The sequence below is a fragment of the Globicephala melas genome, chromosome 1 (assembly GCF_963455315.2).
Source record: "Globicephala melas chromosome 1, mGloMel1.2, whole genome shotgun sequence".
Classification (NCBI taxonomy): Eukaryota; Metazoa; Chordata; class Mammalia; order Artiodactyla; family Delphinidae; genus Globicephala; species Globicephala melas.
The window spans coordinates 132,686,768-132,712,642 of record NC_083314.1 but is presented as its reverse complement, the minus strand read 5'-3'; the positions used below and the strand labels follow the sequence as shown (position 1 = coordinate 132,712,642).

The 25,875-nt window shown below is 40.9% G+C and overlaps 1 protein-coding gene across 2 annotated transcripts in view; it reads left to right on the top strand.

Annotated features, from left to right (window-relative positions):
* CACHD1 (cache domain containing 1) overlaps positions 1-25,875 on the top strand; it is a 234,246-nt gene that overhangs the window by 152,300 nt on the left and 56,071 nt on the right. For both annotated transcript variants that reach the window (XM_060304780.1, XM_030865831.2), the window contains exons 5-12: positions 2,232-2,358; positions 5,150-5,294; positions 6,164-6,380; positions 12,651-12,800; positions 17,648-17,881; positions 22,165-22,314; positions 22,952-23,075; positions 23,870-23,987. In XM_060304780.1, coding sequence (XP_060160763.1) covers positions 2,232-2,358; positions 5,150-5,294; positions 6,164-6,380; positions 12,651-12,800; positions 17,648-17,881; positions 22,165-22,314; positions 22,952-23,075; positions 23,870-23,987 — 1,265 coding nt within the window. The remainder of the gene's footprint in view (positions 1-2,231; positions 2,359-5,149; positions 5,295-6,163; positions 6,381-12,650; positions 12,801-17,647; positions 17,882-22,164; positions 22,315-22,951; positions 23,076-23,869; positions 23,988-25,875) is intronic.

Sequence of the window (25,875 nt, the reverse complement as noted above, 5' to 3'; positions counted from 1 at the left end):
TGATCTTTTGTGGTGAGACTAAATGTATCACGCACTATGTGAATTCTAATTTATTTTTAAAACATTCTTGCTCTCATTGGCTCCCCTTTTAATAGTCTCACTGTAGCCTGTTTATTGTTACAGATGTTACTTTTAAATGAGGTCACCGAGCTTTCCTTTCTCCCAAAGGCGGTGTTTGCCTTTTTATTGCTGGGTTGGCAGGGCTGCCTGGAGAAGAGTGCTAATATGAGATCAAGGTTGAGCTTCAGACTCCCAGGAGACAAGGCAGAGAAAAACCCTCTTCCGTGTTTACATGCACTCACGTCAGCTTTGGTCCCCGGAGCGAGAGTGGTCGCCTGAGTCCAGGTGATGACCTTGATAAGGCTGGCTGGCAGAGTGGAGAGAGGGGACGGGCGTTGTGGTCATACACTGGCTTGACTTCCTTCTTGTCCGCTGTGAAACCTCAAGCAAGTCAACAAACCTCTCTCAGCCTGTTTCCTCATCTGTAACTTGGGGTTAATAACTGTTTACTCCTAGGATTTGTGTGAGGCTACAGTGTGCTATAGCTCCTCGGTGTGTGTCGGGCAGGGTAACTGCTGAATATTTTTGAAGGCCTCCACATAGTACATTTTACACAGCGTGGTTGGAGGACCACTGCCCCAACTGGGCTTGCCACTGATGTTCGCAAATTCGCTTTGATTGAACACACCCACACGTTCCTTCATGGATGTCTGTGGCTGCTTTCACACCACAAGGCAGTGTTGGGTAGTTGGAACAGAGACCATATGGTCTGCAAAGCCAGAATCACTGACCACCTGGCCCTTTACAGAAGCTTGCTGACCCCCCAAGCCAGACTAAAGGATGGCCATGTGTTGGGTACTTCCCTGGTAGTCCAGTAGTTAAGACTCCACACTTCCACTGCAGGGGGTGTGGGTTCGATCCCTGGTCGGAACACTAAGATTCCCACATGCTGCGAGGCACGGCCAAAGGAAAAAAAAAAAGGATGGCTTTGTGGCATTCAGAGCTTTATATATATATTTTTGCCAAATACACCTCATGCTTTCTTGTTTTGCTCCATTTCCCTCTATATAATTCTTCTGATGTATTGCTTATTACAGGAGGGCTTGTGTTCTGCTCATCTTTGTATCTCTTGCAACATGTAAAGCAGTACCCTACACATAGTAGTGTGTACTACATAAATGAGGTGGTGTGGAGTAGAGTGAAGGGGCATCAGAGAAGAGAGAAAGACTTCATGGAGCTTTCGGGACAGTATTGCACACAGTAAGGTGGCTGCCACCCCAGCTGCAAACCAGTGGCAGGGATGCAGTACACTTAGGAAGGGGGGCAATACCAACTGATGTAAAGAACACAGGAGCCAGGACACCCAGATTTGAATCCCAGCTCAGCCAGTTCCTGACAAGGCCTCAGCCAATTTGCTTAAGCTCTGTAAACATATTTTCTCAACTCCGAAGTAGGGAATACTACTACCAGCTTCTGCTTTGTGACCACCTAGAGGGGTGGGATAGGGAGAGTGGGAGGGAGACACAAGAGGGAGGAGATATGGGGATATATGTATATGTATAGCTGGTTCACTTTGTTATAAAGCAGAAACTCACACCATTGTAAAGCAATTATACTCCCATAAAGGTGTTAAAAAATAATAATACCACATTCATCCTAGGGTTCTTTTATGGATTAAATGAGATAACGTGAGGGAAGGCCTCTATTCCAGTGCTGCCATGTTGGAATCATTCTGTAAGCTCTTCCTGAATGATTGTGGTTCTCATTTTTCAAGTACTATCGATGCTGTTTCCCTCACTGTGAAGTGAACAAGGTCAAGGTCACAGGTCTAGTCCCTCGGGAGACTAGCCTATTAATATTACCGTTTTCCACAGTTAGAGAACATACTCCAAGCCAGCAAGTATACACTGGCTTAACAGGGACCAGCCCAGTGAGGAGAGAGATGAATGCAAATGAATCATTTATGCCGAAAAAATAATTCACGACATATAGTGTCACCGTACAATGTTAAGAGTGATTGCTTCGCTTGACTGAAACATTCATTACATTTTCTATTCATGGGGTATTTTTTTAAGGGACAGAAAGAAAATGTTGAGTAGAAAATTTACAGCCTTATACCTACTGGGATTTCTTCATAGTACAAACCATTTATGCAAAACAGATGCCCGAGGCACAGTGCCTGCGTGCACCTGTGGACTTGTTGGTTATATGTCTTTTCCCCACTCCTCCAGTTCTTGCAGACAACCTGAAATCCAACCCTGGAATTAAGTGGCAGTATTTCAGTTCAGAAGAAGGAATTTTCACTGTTTTCCCAGCACACAAGTTCCGGTGTAAGGGCAGCTATGAGCATCGCAGTAGGTACGTTGACTTGCTTGCCAAAGTTTTAATTACTGCTTAAGAGTAATCTGTATAAAATATAGACTCCCCATTCATACACACAGCTCTGCCTCCAAACTGTGGTTTCAGAAACTTATCCTGAAATGATTTCATTATTTAACATATGTGGGTGTAGAAATGCCTGGGAAGGCAAACGATGAAGCCTGGAACTTTTTCAGAACTATCTAACAAGCCAAGTAAAACAAGTGTTTACTAAGAAATAAAAAATTTTGAAGCACCCAGTCTGTTTTGAGTTTCAGACACCTTCGTTGAGAGACAAATGATAATACCTTCTCTCAAGGGCAGTGCTAGAAGACTTTACAGCATAGCTCAGAATAGAGTTTGTGATTCTCAGCTTTCCTTTCTGGGATAACATGCTTGGCCATCCTTTTGAAATGTACATGCAAATCTCAGCTACTAGAAGTCTTAAGGTTGTCCAGAAAACACTGGATCGAGGGTCCTTAACATGCTGCTTTTCTCAGGAAATGACTTGAGATGCTACCACTTAGCTAGAAGGGCGGTAATGGTGAGATGATTTCTAGGACAACACTCATCAATTTACAGAACCCCTTAGGCAAAGATGCTTTCCTTTTTAATCCCCACAGTTTCGCTTTTGCAGTGTTAGATGTTTGATGCCAGAACTTCTGGAACTAGTGCAAGATGCCTGCTTTCCATGCCACGTTTTTTGAGACTAAACCACCAATTTAGCTTCTTTCCATCTTTGTTTTAAATTATATCTATTCACTAAACTTATTGTGATAATCACTTCATGATGTTTGTAAGTCAAATCATTATGCTGTACACCTTAAACTTATACAGTGCTGTATGTCAAGTACATCTCAATACAACTGGAAGAAAAAAATAAATAAATTGTATCTAAAATTTTCCCCAAGGAAGATACTACTTCTGTGCTTTTCCTGAAGGACCTTTGTATCATTTGTATAGTTTCTTCCGTTCCCTCCCTAGACGGCATGGTGAAGACTTGAGCATCTGGGAGACTGTTCCAGAATCCATGACCTTGGGTTCTCGTCTGGCTCATCTCTCAGGAGAGGCCAAAGACATCATAAACCATCTAATTCTCATTTACTGCTAAGAAGATAGATTAGATGGCATTCTGCTTTTAATGAATCACCTGTGAGGGATGGTCCAAAAGGAAAAGCAGCACCTCGTCACAAATCAGCATTCACCCACACTCGGGAGGTTTCACGAATCTCTACCCTAAATACGCATTAAATCAATCCTCAAGCCTCTGTTTCCTTGACTAAGTAATCCGAGTTCCTCTCCTCGTAGATTGCTGTCACCGTCTCTTGACCTGTCCTCTCACCTCTGAGGCTTTTGCAAGGTCTCCACATCCTTTGAAGTGTGGAGTGGGTTTGCAGAGCATATCAGAAAGGAGCCAATTGCACTATGAGGACCGCCCCGGATTGTACATATAATGCTGCTATTTATGTATCCCAGTAAAGCAGTTTTTAACAATTTATTGTGACAGTGTGAACACATATTCTGCTCTTCATTTATGTTGAGTTGAATTGGAAAGGAGGGGGTATGCCATTTAAAAAAAATCTACTCATCTAGTTTGGAGGACTTAAAAGTTCAGTATTCGACCTGCTTGTCAGTGTCGGGATAGACAGATTTCCTTATTTTCTGTTGCCTCTTTCACTTCTGTAGCCACCGCTCTTGGATTTTTTTTATCCAATTTCCCTACTTGGCTAAATGGTATTGACTAGTGAAAATATAGTAGTGCTTTAGTATTAATGTAGGACTTTTGGCTTGAGAACAATTAGTGTAAACTTGGCCCGATTTTGAGTTTTTTTGGTACTTTGCCTGTATTTTTTAATTTGTGCCCAGGCTTTTGTGACTCAACTGGCATCTAACATTTCACAGAACACGCTAGTGTTTTAGGGGTGTCGATAAAGGAGAGAATTCTCTCGAGGCTGATTTGCTCTCTTAAGCTCCCTCTAATTTGTTCCAGCTTTAAAACTGTGAATAGAGACCTCATTAAGCCTCTTCTCACAAACCTGCCTGCACCGTACACTAGCAGAAGGTTGCTTTGGTGGGAGGCATCTCCACCCCTTTGGCGTTCCCCCCACCTCCACCCCTTTTCTTAATGTTGGCAAACAAAAACCTGGCAAGAAGAGTGGCTGTCACTGGCTTGGACAAATCTGATGGCACAGTTTTAAATGCTCGGATAAGGGGCCTTTTGGTGGCTGACCTGTGTAAATTGTTTCAGTACAGAAAGGAAAAGGGCCCTCCTAGCAGTGGCTTTTGTCTGGGGAGAGAGAAACCAGACCAGCTATTCAAAGCTGCTCAGCATGCTCACAGATGACAGGCTGCCTCCGTGTTAGCCAAGCCCCGCTCTAAATCTGCAGAGGACCCCCGCACTGGCTGGTGGACTTTTTTCTCCCTGCTATTCTGTCTCTGCTGCCCGGGGGGCCACCAGTTCCATTTCCAGGGAGGGTGGACTTTCACATATGCTGAAAAAGCCAGCCTTCCAAAGGCTTTGCTCCTTAAATCCTTCTCCCGGTTGCTTTAATCTTTGGAAGGCAGAAGTCACCAATCCCTGTTACGCAGACGCACGCTGTTGTCTTGAGGTCTTGTTTTCAGTGCACCAGAATAGTTTCTCGTTCCGTGCTGGTCTCTCCATCCTTGTGCCAAACCCCCAGAAACACAGGGAGGCCAGCATGCCTGCCCATATGTAGCACTCATAGCTGTGTGAGGTTGAGGCCTTTACTCTAAACCAGGACTGACCCCAGAGAGCTTCTCCCCATTCTAGACCTATCTACGTCTCCACTGTCCGGCCGCAGTCAAAGCACATAGTAGTGATCCTGGACCACGGGGCTTCCGTCACAGACACCCAGCTTCAGATTGCCAAGGACGCTGCCCAGGTCATCCTCAGCGCCATCGATGAACACGATAAGGTGATGATGACCCCAGTGACCCCCCCCCACCCCATTGGCATTGGGTCTTTCTTGAATACCTTTTTAAAAGTACTTTATGTTTTATGATATGTATTTTTCAATCCACCTTTAAAAATGACTTTGAGAAAAGAGAGTGCTGTAGTTTTTATTCTCGTATTTAAGGAAGCAGCTGCCAGCCCTGGTTCCAAATCTCTTTATAAAACCATCCCCACCAAACTGAGTCTTGCACTTCCTGAATGGCCCTGCCTAGACTTCTAATTAGCTGTGACTTTCACACTGGAAATTATACTAAGGAGGAACAGGGCTAGGGCTTAGACACTGGTGGATGACTTGTCTTTATCTCAAGATTGATGGGAGGCAAGGGAGAAAAGAAGGCTGCTAGAGGTTTACTAATCTCTAGGATACCTCAGAGATAGGCGTGTTTACAACTAATGATAATCTATTGCCTGTAGACATTTTCTGCTTCATCATTTTGACTTTTCCACCTCCTAAGGTTTTACTCACTAATCTAGTTGTTTAAAACACACACCCTATGCCTTTACCGTCACCGCCACCTCCAGTCGGAGAATCCAGACGATTAGTACTTGCCAAGATTTTTATGTGTGCGAAATACTGTTTTTAATGTTCTAGATGAACGCTGTACTGCTGACTTCATCTTGGAACAAAAGCCAAATTCTAGGGTCCCTGTCCCTTACCAATCCTTAATTAATCTTCTTCAAATTTGATAGGTCGATGCCTCTAGGCATTTCTTTTTAAACTCTCCAAAACTGTTCGGTAGGACTTGTCACTTTGGGCGCTCTTCTGAAATGTAGAAAACCTTTCCCTGGCAGAATAACAAGGTCTGTTTGTCTGTTTGTTTTCCCCTCCAGATCTCCATGCTGACTGTGGCAGACACCGTCAGGACTTGCTCACTTGACCAGTGCTATAAGACATTCCTGTCTCCAGCCACCAGTGAGACAAAAAGGAAAATGTCCACCTTCGTCAGCAGTGTCAAGTCTTTGGACAGCCCTACCCAGCACGCGGTGGGATTTCAAAAGGCATTTCAGCTGATTCGAAGCACCAACAATAGCACCAAGTTCCAAGCAAGTAAGTGCCTTTGCTCACTAATAAATTAGTTGCTCATAAACTAACAGATAGAGGATGGCAATAGAAATATATTGTAAATTGATCACATAACTATGTCTCGAGGGATTTTTTTCTAAATTGACGGGATAAAATTTTCTTGTGTTGTCATAATGGTCATCTAATACTAGGATCTTACTAGATTTTCTCATCTCTTCCAATCAAAGGTACTCAGTCTGCACGATTTCTTTACTCCCTGAGCCTCTTCTTCCTGCGCCTTTATTAGGAACATATCCCCGTTTATTTCCCAGGAGAATATCCACATCCTTTTTGATGCTAATTGTCAGCCTCTCCTCCTCAGTGACTTAGAGAGGCTGTCTGCTTGTGCGCATGTGCTCAGAAACGGGGCAGCCGGAATTCTTGCCTCGATCCTTCCTTCTTCTAACCAGCTGTCATTTAGATGAGCACAGCCCTTCAGATGTACAAAGGCACTCTAATTTAATTTTCATGTGTTAAAGAAAATCTGGAATTAGAATGCATGCTAAAGTAAAGGGAAGGATATTTGAAATAAGATACATGCTTTGAAACTACTGAAAGGAATCTATGTCATTTTCTCTTTCATATTCGAAAATCTGTTTGTAGGTTGTTTTTTTCAATGAACATATCCTGTTGAGATAAACTTAAAGAATATATTTTCAAGCTCTTCAGTGTGTCTGCATTAAAACTAAGACCACATTGATAAATGCACAACTTAGTGCCTGGCACATGGTGGGCCCTTGAAAGACAGAAGCTACTGTAATTATTACAGCTAATGGTGGTAAATGGTGTATCAGTTTTACGTTTCTGTGTATTGTTATCTCACAGTTTATTGTCTCACAGTTTCCGTGGGTCAGGAGTCCATGAGTTGCTGAGCCGCTTCTCTGTTTAGGACTGCACAAGGCTGCATTCTAGGTGTCAGCCAAGTCTGTGGATTCATTGAGGGTCAGAGTCCTCTTCCAAGCTCAATGGTTGGCAGAATTCATTTCTTTGCAATTGTGAAACGCATGTCTACTTGTTTCTTCAAGGCCAGGAGGAGAGCATCTTTTTTTCAAGCCCCTGACTTCGGGGAAGGCTTGGACCCTCTTTTAAAGGCCTTGTCTAACCTAATCAGGCTTAACTCTCCCTTTTGATTTAAATAGATTACTCTCCCTCATGGTTAGCTTATTAAGACCTTCATTACGTCTGCAGAATCCCTCCATCTTTGCCAAATATATAGCACAGTCACAAGAATGATATCCCATCACCTTAGCCATATTCTATTGGCCAGAAGCAAATTACTGGTCATGCCCACACTCAAGAGGAGGGAGTCATACAAGGGTGGGGGTCATTGGGGTCATCTTAGAATTTTGCCTGCCAGCCTTGGCAAGCACCAGCTATCCACAGACCAATATTACAGGATGGCTGAGTGTAAAGTTGTCCATAGTTCAATAAGGCCAAAGGATAAGGCTGACCTCTCAAGTATTCAAGACAGATTGGCTAGTTGGTCAATGCCATTCACCTGTGGATGCCATTTACCAGCTGCCATCCGGCTGTCGGCATTCCTCACCAGATGTGCTCTTCTTACTTGATTCTTCAGCCATCAAACCATCTTTAGAGATGAAGTCCGATTTCGATGATTATTACACTGTTTAAGTAATGAAGAGATATGTTATACTGGCAGCAGCCAGGCAGTGAGTGTGTCAGGTGAGCTCGAGGTAAGGTAATGAGGATTGTGTGGGGAGCACAGGAAGCTAGAGGGCACATGCTCTATCAAGGAGGCAGCTGCTCTCCTGTCCAGCCTCTCGTTGCCTTGCAGGAACGCCTATCCAGTGTTGCCAGATATTCTGTTTTAAGAGAAGCCAGAAATCTGGATCTTTATGTGAAACCCCTTCATTTTCAAATGTTGTCATTTGTTCCAGCTTTAAAACTGTGAATAGAGACCTCATTAAACCTCTTCTTACAAACCTTCCTGCCCTGCACATTAGCAGAAGACTGCTTTGACAGGAAACGTTTCTCCTTTGGGTTTTGGGGGTTTTTCTTAATGTTGGCGAGCAAAAACATGGAAAGAAGAGTGAGCATCACAGATTTGGACACATTTTGATGTCTTTTTTCTAAATGCTCAGAGGAGTCTTTTTTAGGCCAAGTAAGATGTGTCTAAAGTTTAGCTCACAGGCCTGCACTTTACAACTTCTACCGGCAGCTCAAAGAAAAAAGAACCCAAATTAGATTGCATAAAGAAACACATCAGGAATTAGTATTACCCAGTTTATTAAGGAGAGGTTTGAGCTGCTCTCCAGCAATGTTGCACAGTGGTTAAGTATGTGGGTTTTGAATTTCAACCAATGTGTGTTCAAATTCCTACTCTGAAATTTTTCTAAACTTGTGTGAATTATTTGATTTCTCCAGGTCTGGTTTCCCCATCTGCAAACTGGGTGTGATAATAAGATCCAGGGCTCCATCATAAATATTAAATAAATATTAGCTGTGGTTATTATGATATTCTGTTTCCTTCAAGACTTCTAGCTCTGGGGACTTCCCTGGCAGTCCAGTGGTTAAAGATTTTGCCTTCCAAGGCAGGGGGTACAGGTTCGGTCCCTGGTTGGGGAGCTAAGATCCCACATGCCTTGTGGCCAAAAAACCAAAACATAAAAAACGGAAGCAATATTGTAACAAATTCAATAAAGACTTTAAAAATGGTCCACATTAAAAAATATATATATGTATATATATATATATATATATTTAAAAAAAGAAAAAGCCTTCTAGCTCTGGCTAAAGGAGAGCGGATACCCTAGACATCCTAAGTTGACCCCAAGCCCAAAGACGGTCAAGGACCATTAGTAGCCTTGGCTACAGCATGGTGTGAGGGGTCTATGTACTCCTCATAGGAGCTTGTACTCTACATCATTACTTGTGTTCACTCCACAGGCAATTATTTAGCATCTACTGTATACCTGGCACTGTTTGAAGGCAGTGGGATAGGATTATTCCAATGAGTCTACCCTGTAGGGTTATTGTAAGGATTAGTCTGTGAATGACAGTAAGGTATCTGCCCCACATTGGTGGTCATATGAACAGAAGCCACATGGCATATATCATGGTGGCTTTGTCCTGATTTGCTTTGTACTAATCAGAAAATCTAAAACTTTTATCCAGTGCTGGTTCTTTTTCAATCCCATGGTAGATCTGTAACTGATACCATCGACCCATTTGGATTGTTTGTTCTGGGTTTGTCTGGGGGATAACTGGTTGGGGAGGGTCATTTTGTAGCAGAAGGAATAAGATGGCTGGGAGTGGGAATCTAATGGCATGGGCAAAGCCCAAATTTGACTTGTTCTCCCCGCTTTGATACTGACCCCAAGGAATGCTAGTGGCTTAGACAGGGACTTGTCAAACGGAGAGGGTTGCATTTTCTTCCAGGTACATGCTATGTCTTTGCCCTGCCCCAAGTCCCTATAATTACTCATCCCTAACATTACTAACCACAAGGCTTAATGTTCCCATGAGCGACTAGAGAGGGGATATCCTAGCAAGTAAAAAAATAAATCAGACCAAATTTGGCAGGTCTGATACCTAAAAATAGAAAAATAACTCAATTTTGCCTAAGGATGGGGCAGGAGTAGAGTCAGTGGCTGGACAGAGACAGTGAGGATGCTTGCAGAGTGTATGTCTTATTGCTGGGACGGAAAGAAAATACGCTTGGCGACTAAAGGAGCTGCAGGCTGCAGGCCCTTCTCGTTTTCCAGTTGTGGACCTGTGCCTAAAACCAGCTCTCAGTGACAGCGTGTTTTATCCAGAATCATAAAGCCAAGTAAGAAAATTCAAGAGTTCATTTTAGGTCAGTCTTGCAGGTGTCCAGGAATTTATCACACATAAATGACAGACCACAGGGCGATGGCTTGTTAGCTTCATGGTATATCTGTATTCTACCTGCTAGGGTCCAGTAGTATTTTCCAGTCTGAAGCTTAAGTGAGCTGTTTAGCATCCTAAAAAAAATAATTTACAGGACTGTATTTTCAACACTGGAAAAAGATTGACATCTAGTTTAAGACAGGGATATTCCCTAGCTTATGATATTTTTATACATCAGCTTTCATATCTTAATTTCTGATGAAAAAATATGTAATTTAAATTTGCAGTTAATATTTATTAAAGAATTGTTCAAGCATCAAAATTAGCTTTAAGACTTGCTTATATATTAAGTCTTAATAGTAATTATTCAATTCTGCATAATAAAGGATGTTGCAGTGTCTAAAATGGAAATTTACAAACGGAAGAAAATTCTGTCATTATACCCTCATAATTGTTAGGATAATTTTTTAAATTATCTATTCCTGGGTAATAAATTACCCAACACTCACTGGCTTAAGGCAATAAACATTTATTATCTCAGTGTCTGTAGGTCAGGAATCTGGGCACAGCATGGTTGGGTGCCTCTGGCTAAAGGTATCTCATGAGGTTGCAGTTAAACTGTTGTCCACAGCTGCTGTCATCTCATAGTTCAACTTGAGAAAGGTCTGCTTCTAAGTTCACTGACATGGTTGCTGGCAGATTCGATTCTGAAGGCCTCAGTACCTTGCCTCTCCATGGGATAGCTCACAACATGCTCTCTGGCTTCCCTGAGAGAGAGCACACAGGTGGAAGCCACTGTCTTTCTGTAACCTAATCCATCTCTTGACACCCTGTGACCTCTGCTGCATTCGGTTCACAAGAAGCCGGTCATTAAATCTAGTCCACATTCAAAGGGAGACCACACAGGGATGTGAATATCAGGAAGTGAAATCGTTGGGGGATCAACCTGGAGGTTGCCTACCCCAGTAACTATAAAGCAATCTCAGATAAATGACAACCATAAAAACCTGAAGAATTAAGCATATAGCATATCAATCATTATTTCTCAATAAAAAGGTAAACGTCTGTGTAGGTTGTCTTAAAAATAGATATTGAATCAGCGAATCTCAGATTAAAAAGACAGTATAAAAATCCAGCTGGCTTACTTCCCTTCCTCCATTAAAGCCATCATTCAGCCTCTGCATCTTGAGTGGCAGCGAGTGGGGGCTACTCTTTGTTGTGGTGCACGGGCTTCTCATTGCAGTGGCTTCTCTTGTGGAGCACAGGCTCGAGGTGCATGGGCCTCAGTAGTTGCAGCCTGAGGGCTCAGTAGTTGCAGCATGCGGGCTCAGTAGTTGTGGCTCGCGGGCTTAGTTGCTCCGTGGCACGTGGGATCTTCCCGGACCAAGGATCGAACCTGTGGCCCCTGCATTAGCAGGCAGATTCTTAACCACTGTGCCACCAGGGAAGTCTGGCTTTCACTCTTAAATTAACCAGTTGATCCTCACAGCAACCCTGTGAAATAAATACTGTCATTATCCCCATGTTGTTGTAGATAAGGACATTTAGGTGTAGAAAGGTTAGGAAATCTGCCTGAAACAACCCAGACACAGCTTGAAAGTGGTACAGCTGGGATGTGAACACAAGCAACCGGGCTCCTATGTCCATGCTTTTATTGTTCTCCTACACTGGTGAGTTTTAAAACAAAAATGTTTTTGGCACTACCTGGCATAGAGACAGATAACCTTACATGTCTCAGGAGTCCTTGGCAGAACCACCATTTTAAAGCCTAGTCCTGGGACTTTCCTGGTAGTCCAGTGGTTAAGACTCCCCGCTACCAATGCAGGGGGCCTGGGTTCGATTTCTGGTCAGGGAACTAGATCCCACATGCCACAACTAAAAGATCCTGCATGCCGCAGCTAAGGATCCCACGTACCTCAGTGAAGATCCCTCATGCAGCAACAAAGAGTCCGTGTGCTGCAACTAAGACCCAGAGGAGCCAAACAAAAATAAATAAATAATTTTTTTTTTTTCTAAAACCTAGTCCCCAAAAAAATGTGTGTTCCTGGGGAAGACCCTGAGACACTAAGGAAAAGGTAAATCCGGTTCTGAATCCTCCATTTCAGAAGGCAGGAAAGATGTCCCTTTAGGATGGCTAAATTACCACAACCGTAGATGCCTAAAGGAACACACCTTCTTCGATCTGGTAAACTCATTAGGAACATCTCCTTACCTGACACTGGGTAAATGAGGCCTCGTGGCCCACCACGGGCAGGATGAAAGAGCAGCGGAGGCAAGAAGACGAAAGCCCGGCATCAGACGGGCGGGAGTAGGAATGGTGGACCGGGCAGGTCTTCAAGGCAGGAAAGCCCAGTGAAAGAGAAACTGAGTAGCTGCCTTTAGCCAGACTCCGATGTAACATTCAGTTTGCATGTTTTTGTTTAGATACAGACATGGTCATCATTTACCTGTCTGCTGGCATTACATCAAAGGACTCTTCAGAAGAAGATAAAAAGGCGACTCTCCGTGTCATCAGTGAAGAAAATAGCTTTCTAAACAACTCCGTAATGATTCTCACCTACGCCCTCATGAACGGTAGGTAGTGTTTCGAGATTCTTTTCTTTCAGATGAAAGTTCTGTCTACGTGCATGCTGCTTTCAAAAAAAATAACGAAGAACCATCACAGGGTGCTTTGATGAAGGGTATAAGAAGCAGATTCCTTCCCAAGCCTGTCTTTCTCTACCTCCCATGGGTACTCAGGGTGTGTGTTAGGATGTCCCTGTCTCTACGTCTCTCTCTCTCCGGCCAGCTGCTCATTTCTAAACCGTCACCAGTTATGTGGTCTTGCACAAGATTCTGTACAGCTCCATTTTTTTCACTTCTCCTCATATTCTTGGATTTTGATACTGCATAGAGGTTATTAACTTATCTCATTGATTTAAGAGCAGGAAGCTGAAGTACTGACCTAGATTCTTCTGTATAACCAGGACTGTGACTATCACATTTCCCTGCGGAATCACTACCTGGAGCCTCTTGTGACACTTTCTTCACCTCCCCTTCCTTAGCTGTGTCATTGGAGATGAGAATTATCTACTTGACAGGGTTATTGTGAACCCCGACATACGGTAGGCACCCAGGATGATGCCAGGCGCTTGCTAGGTGCTCATCAAGGTTGATTGTGTTGCTATTAAATCAGACAATATGTGAGAGGGTTTAGTAAACTAGCAAATCTGAGGAAATACTCATTATTTTTCCTTCAGCAATTTAACCATCCTCCAGTCTGATGAAAGCCCAATTTTCCAGCCTCCCTGCTGTGTCATGTCCCTCCCACCTGTTACACAGCTCTTCGTCCTCTTCTTTGGGTCCCTTTTCCTCAGTGCTCAAAGTGGCCCCATTCTCTTGTTTTTAAGAGAGCATGTCTTGATCCAGCAGCCCTTCCCACCTATGGGCTTTTATCTCCCCTATCCACTTTCAGATTTCCATGCAGAACCAGGTGGCTTTAGGGACACTGGTTCTCATATTTTAATGGGATAAGGATATATTAGAGACTCATTTTTTAAATGCAGACTCCCAGGCAGTATCTACAAATTTGTACTCAGACCCTCTTAGATGGGGTCCAGGAATCTGTGTTTTGGCCAGCATGATTTTTTTGCAGATATTTTTGTGGACTGCATACACATGGAGGAACACAGGGGATGGTGTCTAGACGTTCTCAGTTTCAGTCTCCATTTGCTAGCCATGTGGCTTATGGCAAATTACTTAATCTCTTGAGGGCCTCAGTTTTATCTGTAAAATGAAAAGAACAAAGTCTTCATAGGATTGCTGTGATAATAAATATACAAGATATGTTGTGTTTATCGAGCACGTGCCATATACAACATAGTGCACTGAGGTCCTAGAGCTGTAGTACGCAAAATCTCTGTCTTCGGGAAGCCCTTGACCCAGTGAAGAAGACAGACAAGGCAGATGAATTAAATGCAATAGGACAGGAGTAAGGAAACATAAAAGGAAGTGATCATGTCTTTTCCATTCAATTTGAAGGTCTTCCCAGGCAGATACTGAGTAAAGAAATTTTCTTGCTGTCACCCATCTCTTCACTGTACCTACATCTTCCCACTGGAGTATCTTGTGCTCTTGCTGTGCCCCTGATAATTCCATTCTTTGAAACTTCTGGTTACTTCCCTCTAACTATTCTCATCTTTTCTCTTTCTCCCCCTTAATCTAGCCTGAAATATGTCCTCATTGCAAGTTTTCCACCTCTCTGAGAGATATCTCTGAACATTGTTCACGGGGGTTGACACATTCCCTTAACTCTGTCAATTCAAATAGGGAAGGAGAGTCACTATGAAAATTTTGGTACAACATATTATCAGAATAAGAGTGTATACTGTTGGTGGGAATGTAAATTGGTACAGCCACTATGGAAAACAATATGGAAGTTCCTTAAAAAACTAAGACTTGTGCTACCATATGATCTAGCAATCCCACCCCTAGGTTTATATCTGGAAGAGACAAAAACTAATTCACGAAGATACATGCACCCCAATGTTCATAGCAGCACTATTTATAATAACCAAGACATGGAAACAACCCAAGTGCCCATCAACAGATGATTAGTTTAAGAAGATGTGGTGTAATATATATGGAATCTAAAAACAAAAGGTTCTGAAGAACCTAGGGGCAGGACAGGAATAAAGACGCAGACGTAGAGAATGGACTTGAGGACATAGAGAGGGGGAAGGGTAAGCTGGGACGAAGTGAGAGAGTGGCATGGACATATATACACTACCAAATGTAAAAGAGCTAGCTAGTGGGAAGCAGCTGCATAGCACAAGGAGATCAGCTCGGTGCTTTGTGACCACCTAGAGGGGTGGGATAGGGAGGGTGGGAGGGAGACGCAAAAGGGAAGAGATATGGGGATATATGTATATGTATAGCTGATTCACTTTGTTATACAGCAGAAACTAACGCACCATTGTAAAGCAATTATACTCCAATAAAGATGCTTAAAAGAAAAAAAAGATTTGGTGTATATATACAATGGAATATTTCTCAGCCATAAAAAAGAATGAAATATTGTCATTTGCAGCAACATGGATGAACCTAGAGAATATTATACTAAGTGAAGTAGTCAGACAAAGAAAGACAAATATGAGATCACTTATGTGTAGAATCTTAAAAAATACAAAATTATACATATATATTATATATATAATACATATCTATATATAAAACAGAAACAGACTCACAGACATAGAAAACACACCAAAGGGGAAAGGGCTTGGGGGGGAGGGATAAATTAGGAGTATGGGATTAACAAATAGAAACTACTATACATAAAATAGATAAGCAACAAGGATTTACTGTATAACACAGGGAACTATATTCATTATAATGGAAAATAATCTGAAAAATATATATGTATATAACTGAATCACTTTGCTGAAACCAGCACAATATTGTAAATCAACTATACTCCAATGAAAAAAAGAAGAGTGTACACAATTATGGGGGGAAACTGGAAGAGTAAAGATGCAAAAAGAGGAAATGACAACTCAAAGGTTATTAACCAGCTCTGGTCTGGGTGAACAAGTTGGAACTTGCAGGGATTTCTGGAGGCTAGGAACACTGAAGACTGCTTAGGAGGTCTGGTGTAGAAGTCTATGAGAGGTTGTTGGCTGCTACCCCTGTGAATTCTCAGTGAAGCATCTGGAGTGGGGTTGCACTTGGTGAGTATGCCAGCAGCTGGGAAAGGGAACTGAACACAGAGCAGAAGAGTGGGACGGACTGGAACATTCTGGTTCCTCTATGTCTGTCTCTTAACATCTCTCTCTTCACCTCTTAAATCTTACAACACTTCACTTTTGGCCACCTTTAACCTGGAAGCATAGAAGAAAGGGGATTGTGGGAAATGTAGTTTCCAGCATGACCACATTGATGATAGAATAATCCAGTCTGCCACCCTACTGACTCTACTGCCACCCCTGCATAACATTTCATGATGGAGTGACATAAAAAAATGGAGTGATATAAAGTAACCCAATCTTTGATATCCTTTACTGTGCTTCTTTGTCTAGTAGATGTTCCTGTTTGTTACTTTTCTTGTACATTTTGAAAGAGCTGTGCAGTGCATGACAAAGAAAGGAAATGTGTTTATTGCCTTGAAGTTGTCTCCTTTTATCATTCGCCCCTGTGAGTTTATCAAGGGTGTAAGATCAGGGATCGATCACATCTTCTGTGTTGTCTTTTACTCCCAGACATGGGAGGTAAGTGTCTTTTACCACTCACCTCCCATGTGAATTCTGTGTCAAGCAAAGGCAACAATAATCTGATGCAAACTTTCCCTTAGCATTGTCTGAGTGGAGCAAAATCCAAATTATTTACATACAGCGTGTGAAGAAAGAAATTATATCCATTAGATCTTGGATCTAATGGATATAATGGACTTACAAGGATCTAATGGATATAATGGACTTACAAGGCTAGAAGTATATATACTTCCTATTTAGAAATGATAAAGTCACTTAAGGTAGGTGAACCATGAACTCTTCAGATTTTTTTAATGACTAAGCAGGTCAAGAACATGAGGCAAAACCTTTTTAAAACTCATTGGTAGAATCTCAGTAGTGACTGAAATCATTTGAATTTGTTTACAATGGTACCCATATGGGACCGGTTACTAATCCTTTTGACTGTGTTCCAACAATAGCAAACCAAAATTTTAAAAAAGATTTATTAAATTTATTTTTGTGCTATAGATTACAGATGTTGTAGAACAATTCAGCCCAGTATGCCTGAATCTTTTACAAAAATTTTAAAACTCTAAACATAAAAAAAGTATACTAAATAAATCAAATCCAGTATTATCCTAACAATATAAAGCATGAAAACATTTGTAATTAAAATGAGCTTAAAGAAACAGCGTTTGGAGACACCACTCAATACAATCCGTAATTCTTTCATTTAGTTGCATGAGACTTTGGCAAGAGTTTAATAGGCAAAGAGGTAAGAAATGAAATGGTAAACCTCGATCCTTTAAAACTCTTACAACTTCATCTACTAATTTAAATTAAATGCAAACTTGTTAATCATTACTTTTGCTTTCAAATATTAAATGCAGAACAATAATTTAAATTTTATAATTAAACTTTAAGGGAAGAACATCCTTGCTGGATGGGGTTCCTTTATTTACTCATGTGTTCTTCATCATTGCCTTTTGAAGAATTCCTTTGCCCTCTTGACTATTTGAGGAAAGATCACGCCTCCAGCTTTGTTCATCAGCAGGAACTGGTATCTGTGTCCTGAGGCCACACTGTCTCTGCAAAGACCCCCTTGGCATTGCAAGACCTCGTCCAGACCCTTCTTAGATCTAAATGGCAAAGTTATTATATGGATATCCACTGTTTTGTTTTACATTGTCTTCCCTTGGCTTTTTATTTTAGATGGGGTGACTGGTTTGAAAGAGCTGGCTTTTCTGAGAGATCTTGCTGAACAGAACTCAGGGAAGTATGGCGTGCTGGACCGGACAGCCTTGCCTGTGATTAAGGGCAGCATGATGGTGCTGAACCAGCTGAGTAACCTGGAGACCACAGTTGGCAGGTTCTATACCAACCTTCCCAACCGGATGATTGATGAAGCTGTCTTTAGCCTCCCCTTCTCTGATGAGATGGGAGATGGTGAGTTTGGAGAAAACTTCCTACTAAAGGAAGGGGGAAAGAAATGGGCAGGAGTCAAACAGTAACTTTTAAATGTTGTTCAGTACTTACCATGTGAGCATTAGGGAGTGGGGGCAGGCAAGGGAGTGGGCATCACTTTCTCTGGTCAGAGGATTGTGTAGCCTCCTGCCATTGGTCCAGTTAGCACTGTATTCTAGAGCAGAAATCCCCAGGCCTGTTTTTTCCTCATTGCCCTAGCCTCAGTCAACATAATGGATACATCTACTAGGGAAGCTTTGTAAGGATTTCCCAATATCTAAAGGTTAGGGATTTTGGAACTAAAGAGTAACTTTGCATAGCAGATGGTAAATAAAAGTCAGAAGTGCTTGGAATTCGGCCTCAAAGGCAAGGCAACACAATGTCCGTCAAATAGATACAGGCTTGACATGGAGAGGATTTCAAATCCCACTCTACCACTTAGCTGTTGTCCTTGGTAATGTATTTAATCTTGTTAATTCACATCTGGTTATCTGTTCAAAATGTAATGACATCTTTCATGTAATAGTCTTTGAGTTATTAGGTTTATAAGATTATATTACTGCCCAGCATACCTCTCAGTAATGATGGCTGCTGTGTATTTATTTATTATTTTACTTTTGTTGTTATTACTATTATTGTTATCGCTATCCTGATGTCACAAGTTACCCATAATACGATGTTGGGTAAAGTGTTTCAACTTCACATGATTAAACTTTTGGTCTTTAAAGTAGAAAAAATCGGGGCTTCCCTGGTGGCACTGTGGTTGAGAGTCTGCCTACCGATGCAGGGGACACGGGTTCGAGCCCTGGTCTGGGAAGATCCCACATGCCGCGGAGCAACTAAGCCCGTGAGCCACAACTACTGAGCCTGCGCGTCTGGAGCCTGTGCTCCGCAACAAGAGAGGCCGCAATAGTGAAAGGCCCACGCACTGCGATGAAGAGTGGCCCCCGCTTGCCACAACTAGAAAAAGCCCTCGTACAGAAACGAAGACCCAACACAGCCAAAAATAAATAAATTTAAAGTGAAAAAATCATATTTCCATCAAAGTAGTTGTGAAGATGAAATGCACTAGTATATGTAAAGCATCTAGAACAATGCCAGGCCAACAGTATGTGCTCACTAAAAATACAGCTTTTTTTCTTTTCCTCCTCATATTCTTGCTTATCTTTTTCCCTCACATCCTTCCCTCTCTTCTTTCTTGATAGCGAAGGTTGAAGAGGCAGCTAATGACTAGACAGACAGCATCACCATATGAGATCTTGTTTTTATGTTCCATTAACTAGGAATTTTCACAAATAGATATTCAGAGAAAACTCATGTATAAAAAGTAATAAGCCTTATAGAGACTGTGTTTTCTAGAAAGTAGGTAGACATGTTCTTTCTATAAGGAAGAAATATGGTAGCTACTGCTAACCTCAATTTTTTTATCCTTCCTAGTTCTGGCAGGGCCAACAGATGTGTATAGAATAGAAACTCCCACCTTTAGATAAAGTTATTTCCTTTTGTAGGGAAATGTCAAGTCTTAAATGCGAGTGACCTTAATGCGTTAACCAGCGTCACTGAGTGCCTGTCAAGCATTGTGTCAGGCAGTGATGGGCAAGGCACATATCTCACCCTCAACAAGCATTTTAATCTGATAAGAGAAAAACAGATCAATGAATCATGATAATTCTGTGTGAAAGGAGCTGAGACAGATGTAGAAACTGAGTCCTGTACGAGCACAGAAGATTATGCCGTCAAATTCTCTTACCATTAGTGGTATCAGGCAGAGTAGGACCTTTTCTGAAATTTACTCTACCATCCAGAGAGCTGCCATGAATGCTTTAAATTAAATTATGTGCAAAGCTGATGCTTTCCCAAGTGTAGTCCTTAGGGCCTGTTTTATGACTCCTATGCAGTGAGTTTCAGTGATTGGTTTACAGGTCTGCTGCATTCCCTTACTTGAGTGTGTCATTTTCATCTTTGTATCTTCAGTCCCTAGAATTACTGGGTGACACCTCCTCCAGCTCCATGACGAGGGGACCCTGAGTCTAGGGAAACTCATGTTTATGTGGCTCTAAATCAAAACCTCCACAGATTCAAATATCAGTTACTGGACATATTTCTTTTAAAATGCAAGTGTGTGTGCTTTAAATTAAAGTAGGGAGGGCGTATGGGTATTTCATTAAGTGTAGGAAGAGCTTAGCATACTTTATTTGCCACAATGGGATAAAGAGTCTTCTGTCGAAATTGCTAATTGAGAAGTAAGACTGGTTTCTTTTATCAGACTTGCTCTCCGTGTGTCCAGAGGAGAACAGAATTTTGAAGTGAGCATGTGGTCTCCGAGTATTTCTGTTGTACTTTACTACTGTATGAAAATGGCTTTAATCTTAGACCAAAGCCCAGGGGAATGTGGTGTGCAGACCGTGACCTCTGTCTCCCTGCTGACCCTCACAGCGCTGCTCGCATCACTTGTAACCCCTTTGTCCAGGGATACCTGAGTAAAAACCTCCTCCAAAATGCATTTTTAAAACCTTCTTAGTTACTTATTATTTTTAAAATGTTTTAAAACCAATAGATAGCATTCTAAATGTTGACTACTTAAAGAATGCTTTTGAAATTATAATAGGCACCCATTGCATAACTTCTATTTTTTCTTGTTTTATTGAGATGTAATTGACATACAACATTACATTAGTTTTAGGTGTACAACATAATGATTTGATATATGTATATATTGCAGAATAATGACCCCAGTAAGCTTAGTTAATACCAACCACCTCACATAGTAATAATGTGTTTCTTGTGTTGAGAACTTTTAAGATCTACTCTCAGCAACTTTCAAATATGCAATACTGTATTGTTAACTGTAGTCCCTGTGCTGTACATACCCGAACTTATTTATCTTGTAACAGGGCATAACTTTTCACAAGGTTTTTCAGTGTTGCATCCACTTCTTCCTACCAAGTGATGCATTTAATTGGCCTTTGCAATCACAACTCAGTAATACTTGGAGTGGACATCAGACATTATTCTCTCTGTAGAAGACTTCAGAGATCCAAATCCCCTTCCTGGTGTTGATAGAAGAAAGGCTTTCTAATGTGCTGCAAAAGCATGGACGAGTCATCAAGTGCAGGAAAATACAAGAGCAAGATGGAGAGAAACGATCCATCTTTTTGTTCTAAGTTTCATTTAGAGCCATAGGGTTATAGAATTGCTGGGGTCCTAGAGATCACTTTGTCTCAGCTCCCCATGTGTTACATAAAATGATGCATTCAGAGAGGTGGAACGACTTGCCCAGCCCAGCAGCAGAACTGGAAGGACAGCCCAGCTGGCCTGGGGCTTGAGGCCACACACTGACCGCCATTCATGCCCTCTCCTTCTGTACATCTTCCTCCCCTTGGCTTTTCCCTTTCCCTAATTATCCTATTGTTTTTCTATGGCCTGTGAGCCAAGAATGGTTTTTATACATTTAAAGCTTTGTTGGAAAAGAAACAAAAAAGTATATGCAACAGAGAATATATGGCTCACAATGCTTAAAATATCTACTATCTGACCCTTTACATAAAATTTACAAACTCCTGGCCCAAGTGACTAGAAATACATTCCTTTAGAACTTTAGTGTCTCCTTCTAAGTGGTCAGATAATAAGATTCTGTACCTTTCTAGGTTTTTTTTCTCATCATCTTCCTGTTTTTTGATAGGATTCATTAATAAAATATAATACCTTCTAAGCTTTCCTTTATCCGTAATCTCTTTCATTTAACAACCCCTAGAAATTAGTAAGGCAGTCACTACTGTGTCCTTTAAACAGACATGAAGGCCAAGGCTCAAAGTTATGTCCAGTGTCACATGTATGATACATAAGGGGCACAGCTGGGCTAGAACCCAGAATTTTAGATTCTTTGTCCAGTGGTCTTTCAAGTTCAACTGAATCATCCTCACTTCAGGAAGTAGAATGATGTGTATTAAGTGTTGCTGATGTCTTGCACTGATCTGGAATAGCATATCCTTTTAGGTGAAAAAATAGTGGAAAATATACAAACTCCCTCCATTTAAGTTAACTAAGATATCTGAACCCCCAAAAGAGTCCACTTTCCTCACACTCTAACTCCCTTATGCTGTCTGCAAAGGCAGTGCTTGGTTACTGTATCACACGGAAAACTTTTCTTCAGAGCAAATTGAGACGTCTGATAGTAGCCTCCACAGTTCCCTAGAGTACAGCGCCAGCCTTTGTTCGGTGCCTTTTCTGCCATCCTTTGAATATTTTTTGTTTTTAACCCACAGGTTTGATAATGACTGTGAGTAAACCCTGTTATTTTGGAAACCTCCTTCTGGGAATTGTAGGAGTGGATGTGAACTTGGCTTACATCCTTGAAGATGTGACGTATTACCAAGATTCTTTGGCTTCCTATACTTTTCTCATAGATGACAAAGGTAATCTGCTAAAATCTAATCATTGGAAAGAATGATTTCTTTAGGATCTTGGAGAAAATCATCTAGACATTCTGATGCTAACAAAATAGGAAAATGGTAGTATTTGTAGAAAAACTGTGTGACTAGGACTACTCACATTTCATAGAACACCTCAACGATGGCAGAATGAATCTAAAAATTATGCATTTGTTTCTGTGTTGTGTTGAGAGATAGGTAACGGTTATTTTGTAACATCAGGAAATTGGACTTGAGGATTGAACGACACATAGAATGTGATCCTTTGGATCCTTTTTTGGTCTATATTGTTTTCTTTACATTTACCGGCATTAAAGTTTATGTGATAGATCAGAATATTTTATGAAACGAAAACCGAATGACCAGCACCTCAAAAATACTCCTGATGAGGCAGATGTCCGATAATTTAAGGTGTCTTGCTACACTTCCAGAGTTTTATGCAAGAACACATAAAGTAAGTTCAGTTTTTTATTGGACTGGTGAGTTACAGACTGAGAAATTGAGTGTCGGGCAGCCATCCCAGAGTATCCCGTATTTCAAACTTGTGATGGGCACTTTTATCAGAATCAGTACTTCCTATGACATGTTTCTCATAGCATGCGTTTTTGTTTTCTTATTTCAGGGTATACCCTTATGCACCCGTCTCTTACCAGGCCATATTTACTATCGGAACCCCCGCTTCATACTGATATCATCCATTATGAAAATATCCCCAAATTTGAGTTGGTTCGGCAAAATATCCTAAGGTAAGGAAAAGATGAGGGTCGTAGTATTTTGGTTTTCTCTGAGAATAGGATCCATTGAGGTCAAATACGAGTGTTTATAATAGGATATAAAACAAGTGTACAAATTATTTTAATGGTATCAAAAGTGTAATTTTCAATGTAAGGATCGTAGCCAAAATTTTGTTTACTTTGTAAAACAGGTAAGATCTCTCAGAACTATTATTTGGGGGAAATGTCTTGTAAATCAAATTCTTATGTTCATGTTGCCTTTAGTTGTAAAATCAGATATATCTTATCTCATTTTTTAAAATGCTCCAGTTATATCAAGTGGAAAAATTTTGGCAAAATAAGAGGGTTAAGTTGAGGACCAGCTCCAGAGCATGCCAAAAAATAGCTTGGCAAAGTAGGGTCCATTCCAAGTTGACAGCACAATCATATACAACGTTTTCTCTTGAAATAAGGAACAGATTGGATTTTTTCCCACCGTGATACATTATTTTGGCAGATGGTAACCTATAGAGAAATGGGTCTTTGTGCTCATTGGTTGTAAATTAATGACTGAGTGATTTGAGACAAGTTGGTCTCTGGAAAGAATTACAACTGGGGGGCAGGGTAGAGAGTAAGGAATGTTTTTGGTGCAGAGCTGACAGAATGCTTTTACAGAATTGAAAATCTCACATTCTCTCTTTCAAAAGTGATGAGCTTCATTGCTTTTCAAAATCAGGAGGTGGTCATTGACTCACAGCATCTTCCCTTTAATTAAGTGCTTCATTTTATCATTTACCTGAAGTATTGCATTCTGTTTGCCAACGCAGCCTCCCTCTGGGCAGCCAGATTATCGCAGTCCCTGTGAACTCATCCCTGTCCTGGCACATAAACAAGCTGAGAGAAACTGGAAAGGAGGCCTACAACGTTAGCTATGCCTGGAAGATGGTGAGTGAGAGGAAGCCTCCTTTGCCTGAGGAGCTGTGGGGTGCTGCGTTCTTCCTCGTATGGGAATTGTAGGGAACATCAGTCTGATAAAGGTTACTAATCAGTTTTAAAGTGATTGGAAAAAAGAAGAGATTCCACAGAAATTTTATATTTTTTTTTTCCTTTTTTGTTTATAAAACCAGTCATTGTTCATGATGAATAAATCAAGCCATATAAAAAATAAAAAAGTGACCTCTGCCCTTTCCCCTCCTGACTTTTACCTCCCGTCTCTCAGAGGTAACCACTTTGATCATTTTCCAGAAAATTATTATTCACACACAGGCACGTATCTCTGTGTGTGAATGTGCGTGTGCACACAACTTTAATGGCTTTGTAGTATTGCATTACATAGACGGGTCAAATTTCTTTTAACAGTCCCCTGTTAATACACATGTAGATTGTGTCCAGTTTTGTTTTTATCATTTTCAACTCATATTGCGGAAGTTGGGAGTTGAAAAGGAGATATGAAACCATAAATGTCCTCTGTTGATGCCAAGGAAAAGAAAGGTTTAGATTAGAATGTGGATTATTCCCACGTGTCGCAAGCAGATTGACAGTGTAGCCGTACCTGGGGCACGCACTTCACCTTTCTTTCACTAGCCTCGTTCAGATACTAGGCCTTGAAGAATCATAGAGAAATAGAATCTGACACACACTGTCCATCTTACTTATGTTTTTGTCCTTTAGTCCCTCTTCCAAGCATAGCATAATAATGCTATTATGGGGCCCTAAATACTGTAATTGACTAAAAGAATAGTGGACTTTGATTTTTTTTTATCATCAAATATTAATCATTAAACTTAAAATGCAGTCATACTTGAGATTCTCTTGGAGGACCATATCTGCTGTTCTACCTGTTGTTGACTCCAAATGGATCTGTTTATTCATTCATTTAAAAACTGCTTGTTGAGCATTGACTATGAACTAAGAAGAATAAAGAAGAATGATATTGCCTCTGCCCTCACAGAGCATCCAGCTTAGTGGTAGAAGCAGAGGATTCAACAACTCTGTACAGTGTCTGCATAGGAATGACAGGAATTAGGAGTAGCCAACACACCTTCAGACATGACTCTCCTCTGACCTTTCTGTTTGGTTTTTAAGGCATCATGTGGCAAGGGTAATTTCTAAAATGGAAATGAAATTAAACAAAATAATAAAACCATTTGAGAAACACGTTTACAAGCCTAATTCTATTGATATTTTACTGATAATGCAGATTTGAAAAAGGTCAAAGTCTATTTTGAAACTCCCTGAGTCAGCTCATTTTCAGGAATTTTTTTGAGAATGATTGCACCATCTGCCCTTATTTTTACAATTATACAATTTTTAAATAACGTCTAATTTCTTAATTTTTCACATCAGAAAGAGCGAGCCAGATACCAGAATTCTGAATTGAAGAATACTTTTATATTTGAAATTGGAGATTGCTTATCTTATTATCTTACAGTATATCCTGATTGAAAGCAATTACGGTTACATCCTGGGAAAATATCTATATTAATGTTTGTTGGCATTAAAAGAGAAAGAAGGAAATGGAGGCATTTTAAGACCTTCTTTGTACCGTAAATAAACCTAGTGTTAACATTTTGGAAAGAAGTGTTATCTTAAGATGGTCTTTCTTCAGTCATACAGGTAAATTCTGGCTACTCTACTTAGCCAAATGGATATAATCATGTAGTCACTTGAGGTAGAAGTGTTAGTTTTCTCAGAGTTCTGAAATTGTTAAGAACATCACTATTAATTGAAAACTTAAAGAGGTAATAAATAATGAAATTGAAGTTAAAAAGGCTTGCCTGATTCCCCAGGAGTAAGAATAAGTATTTTTAAGCTTTTTTTAGTTACACTGGAG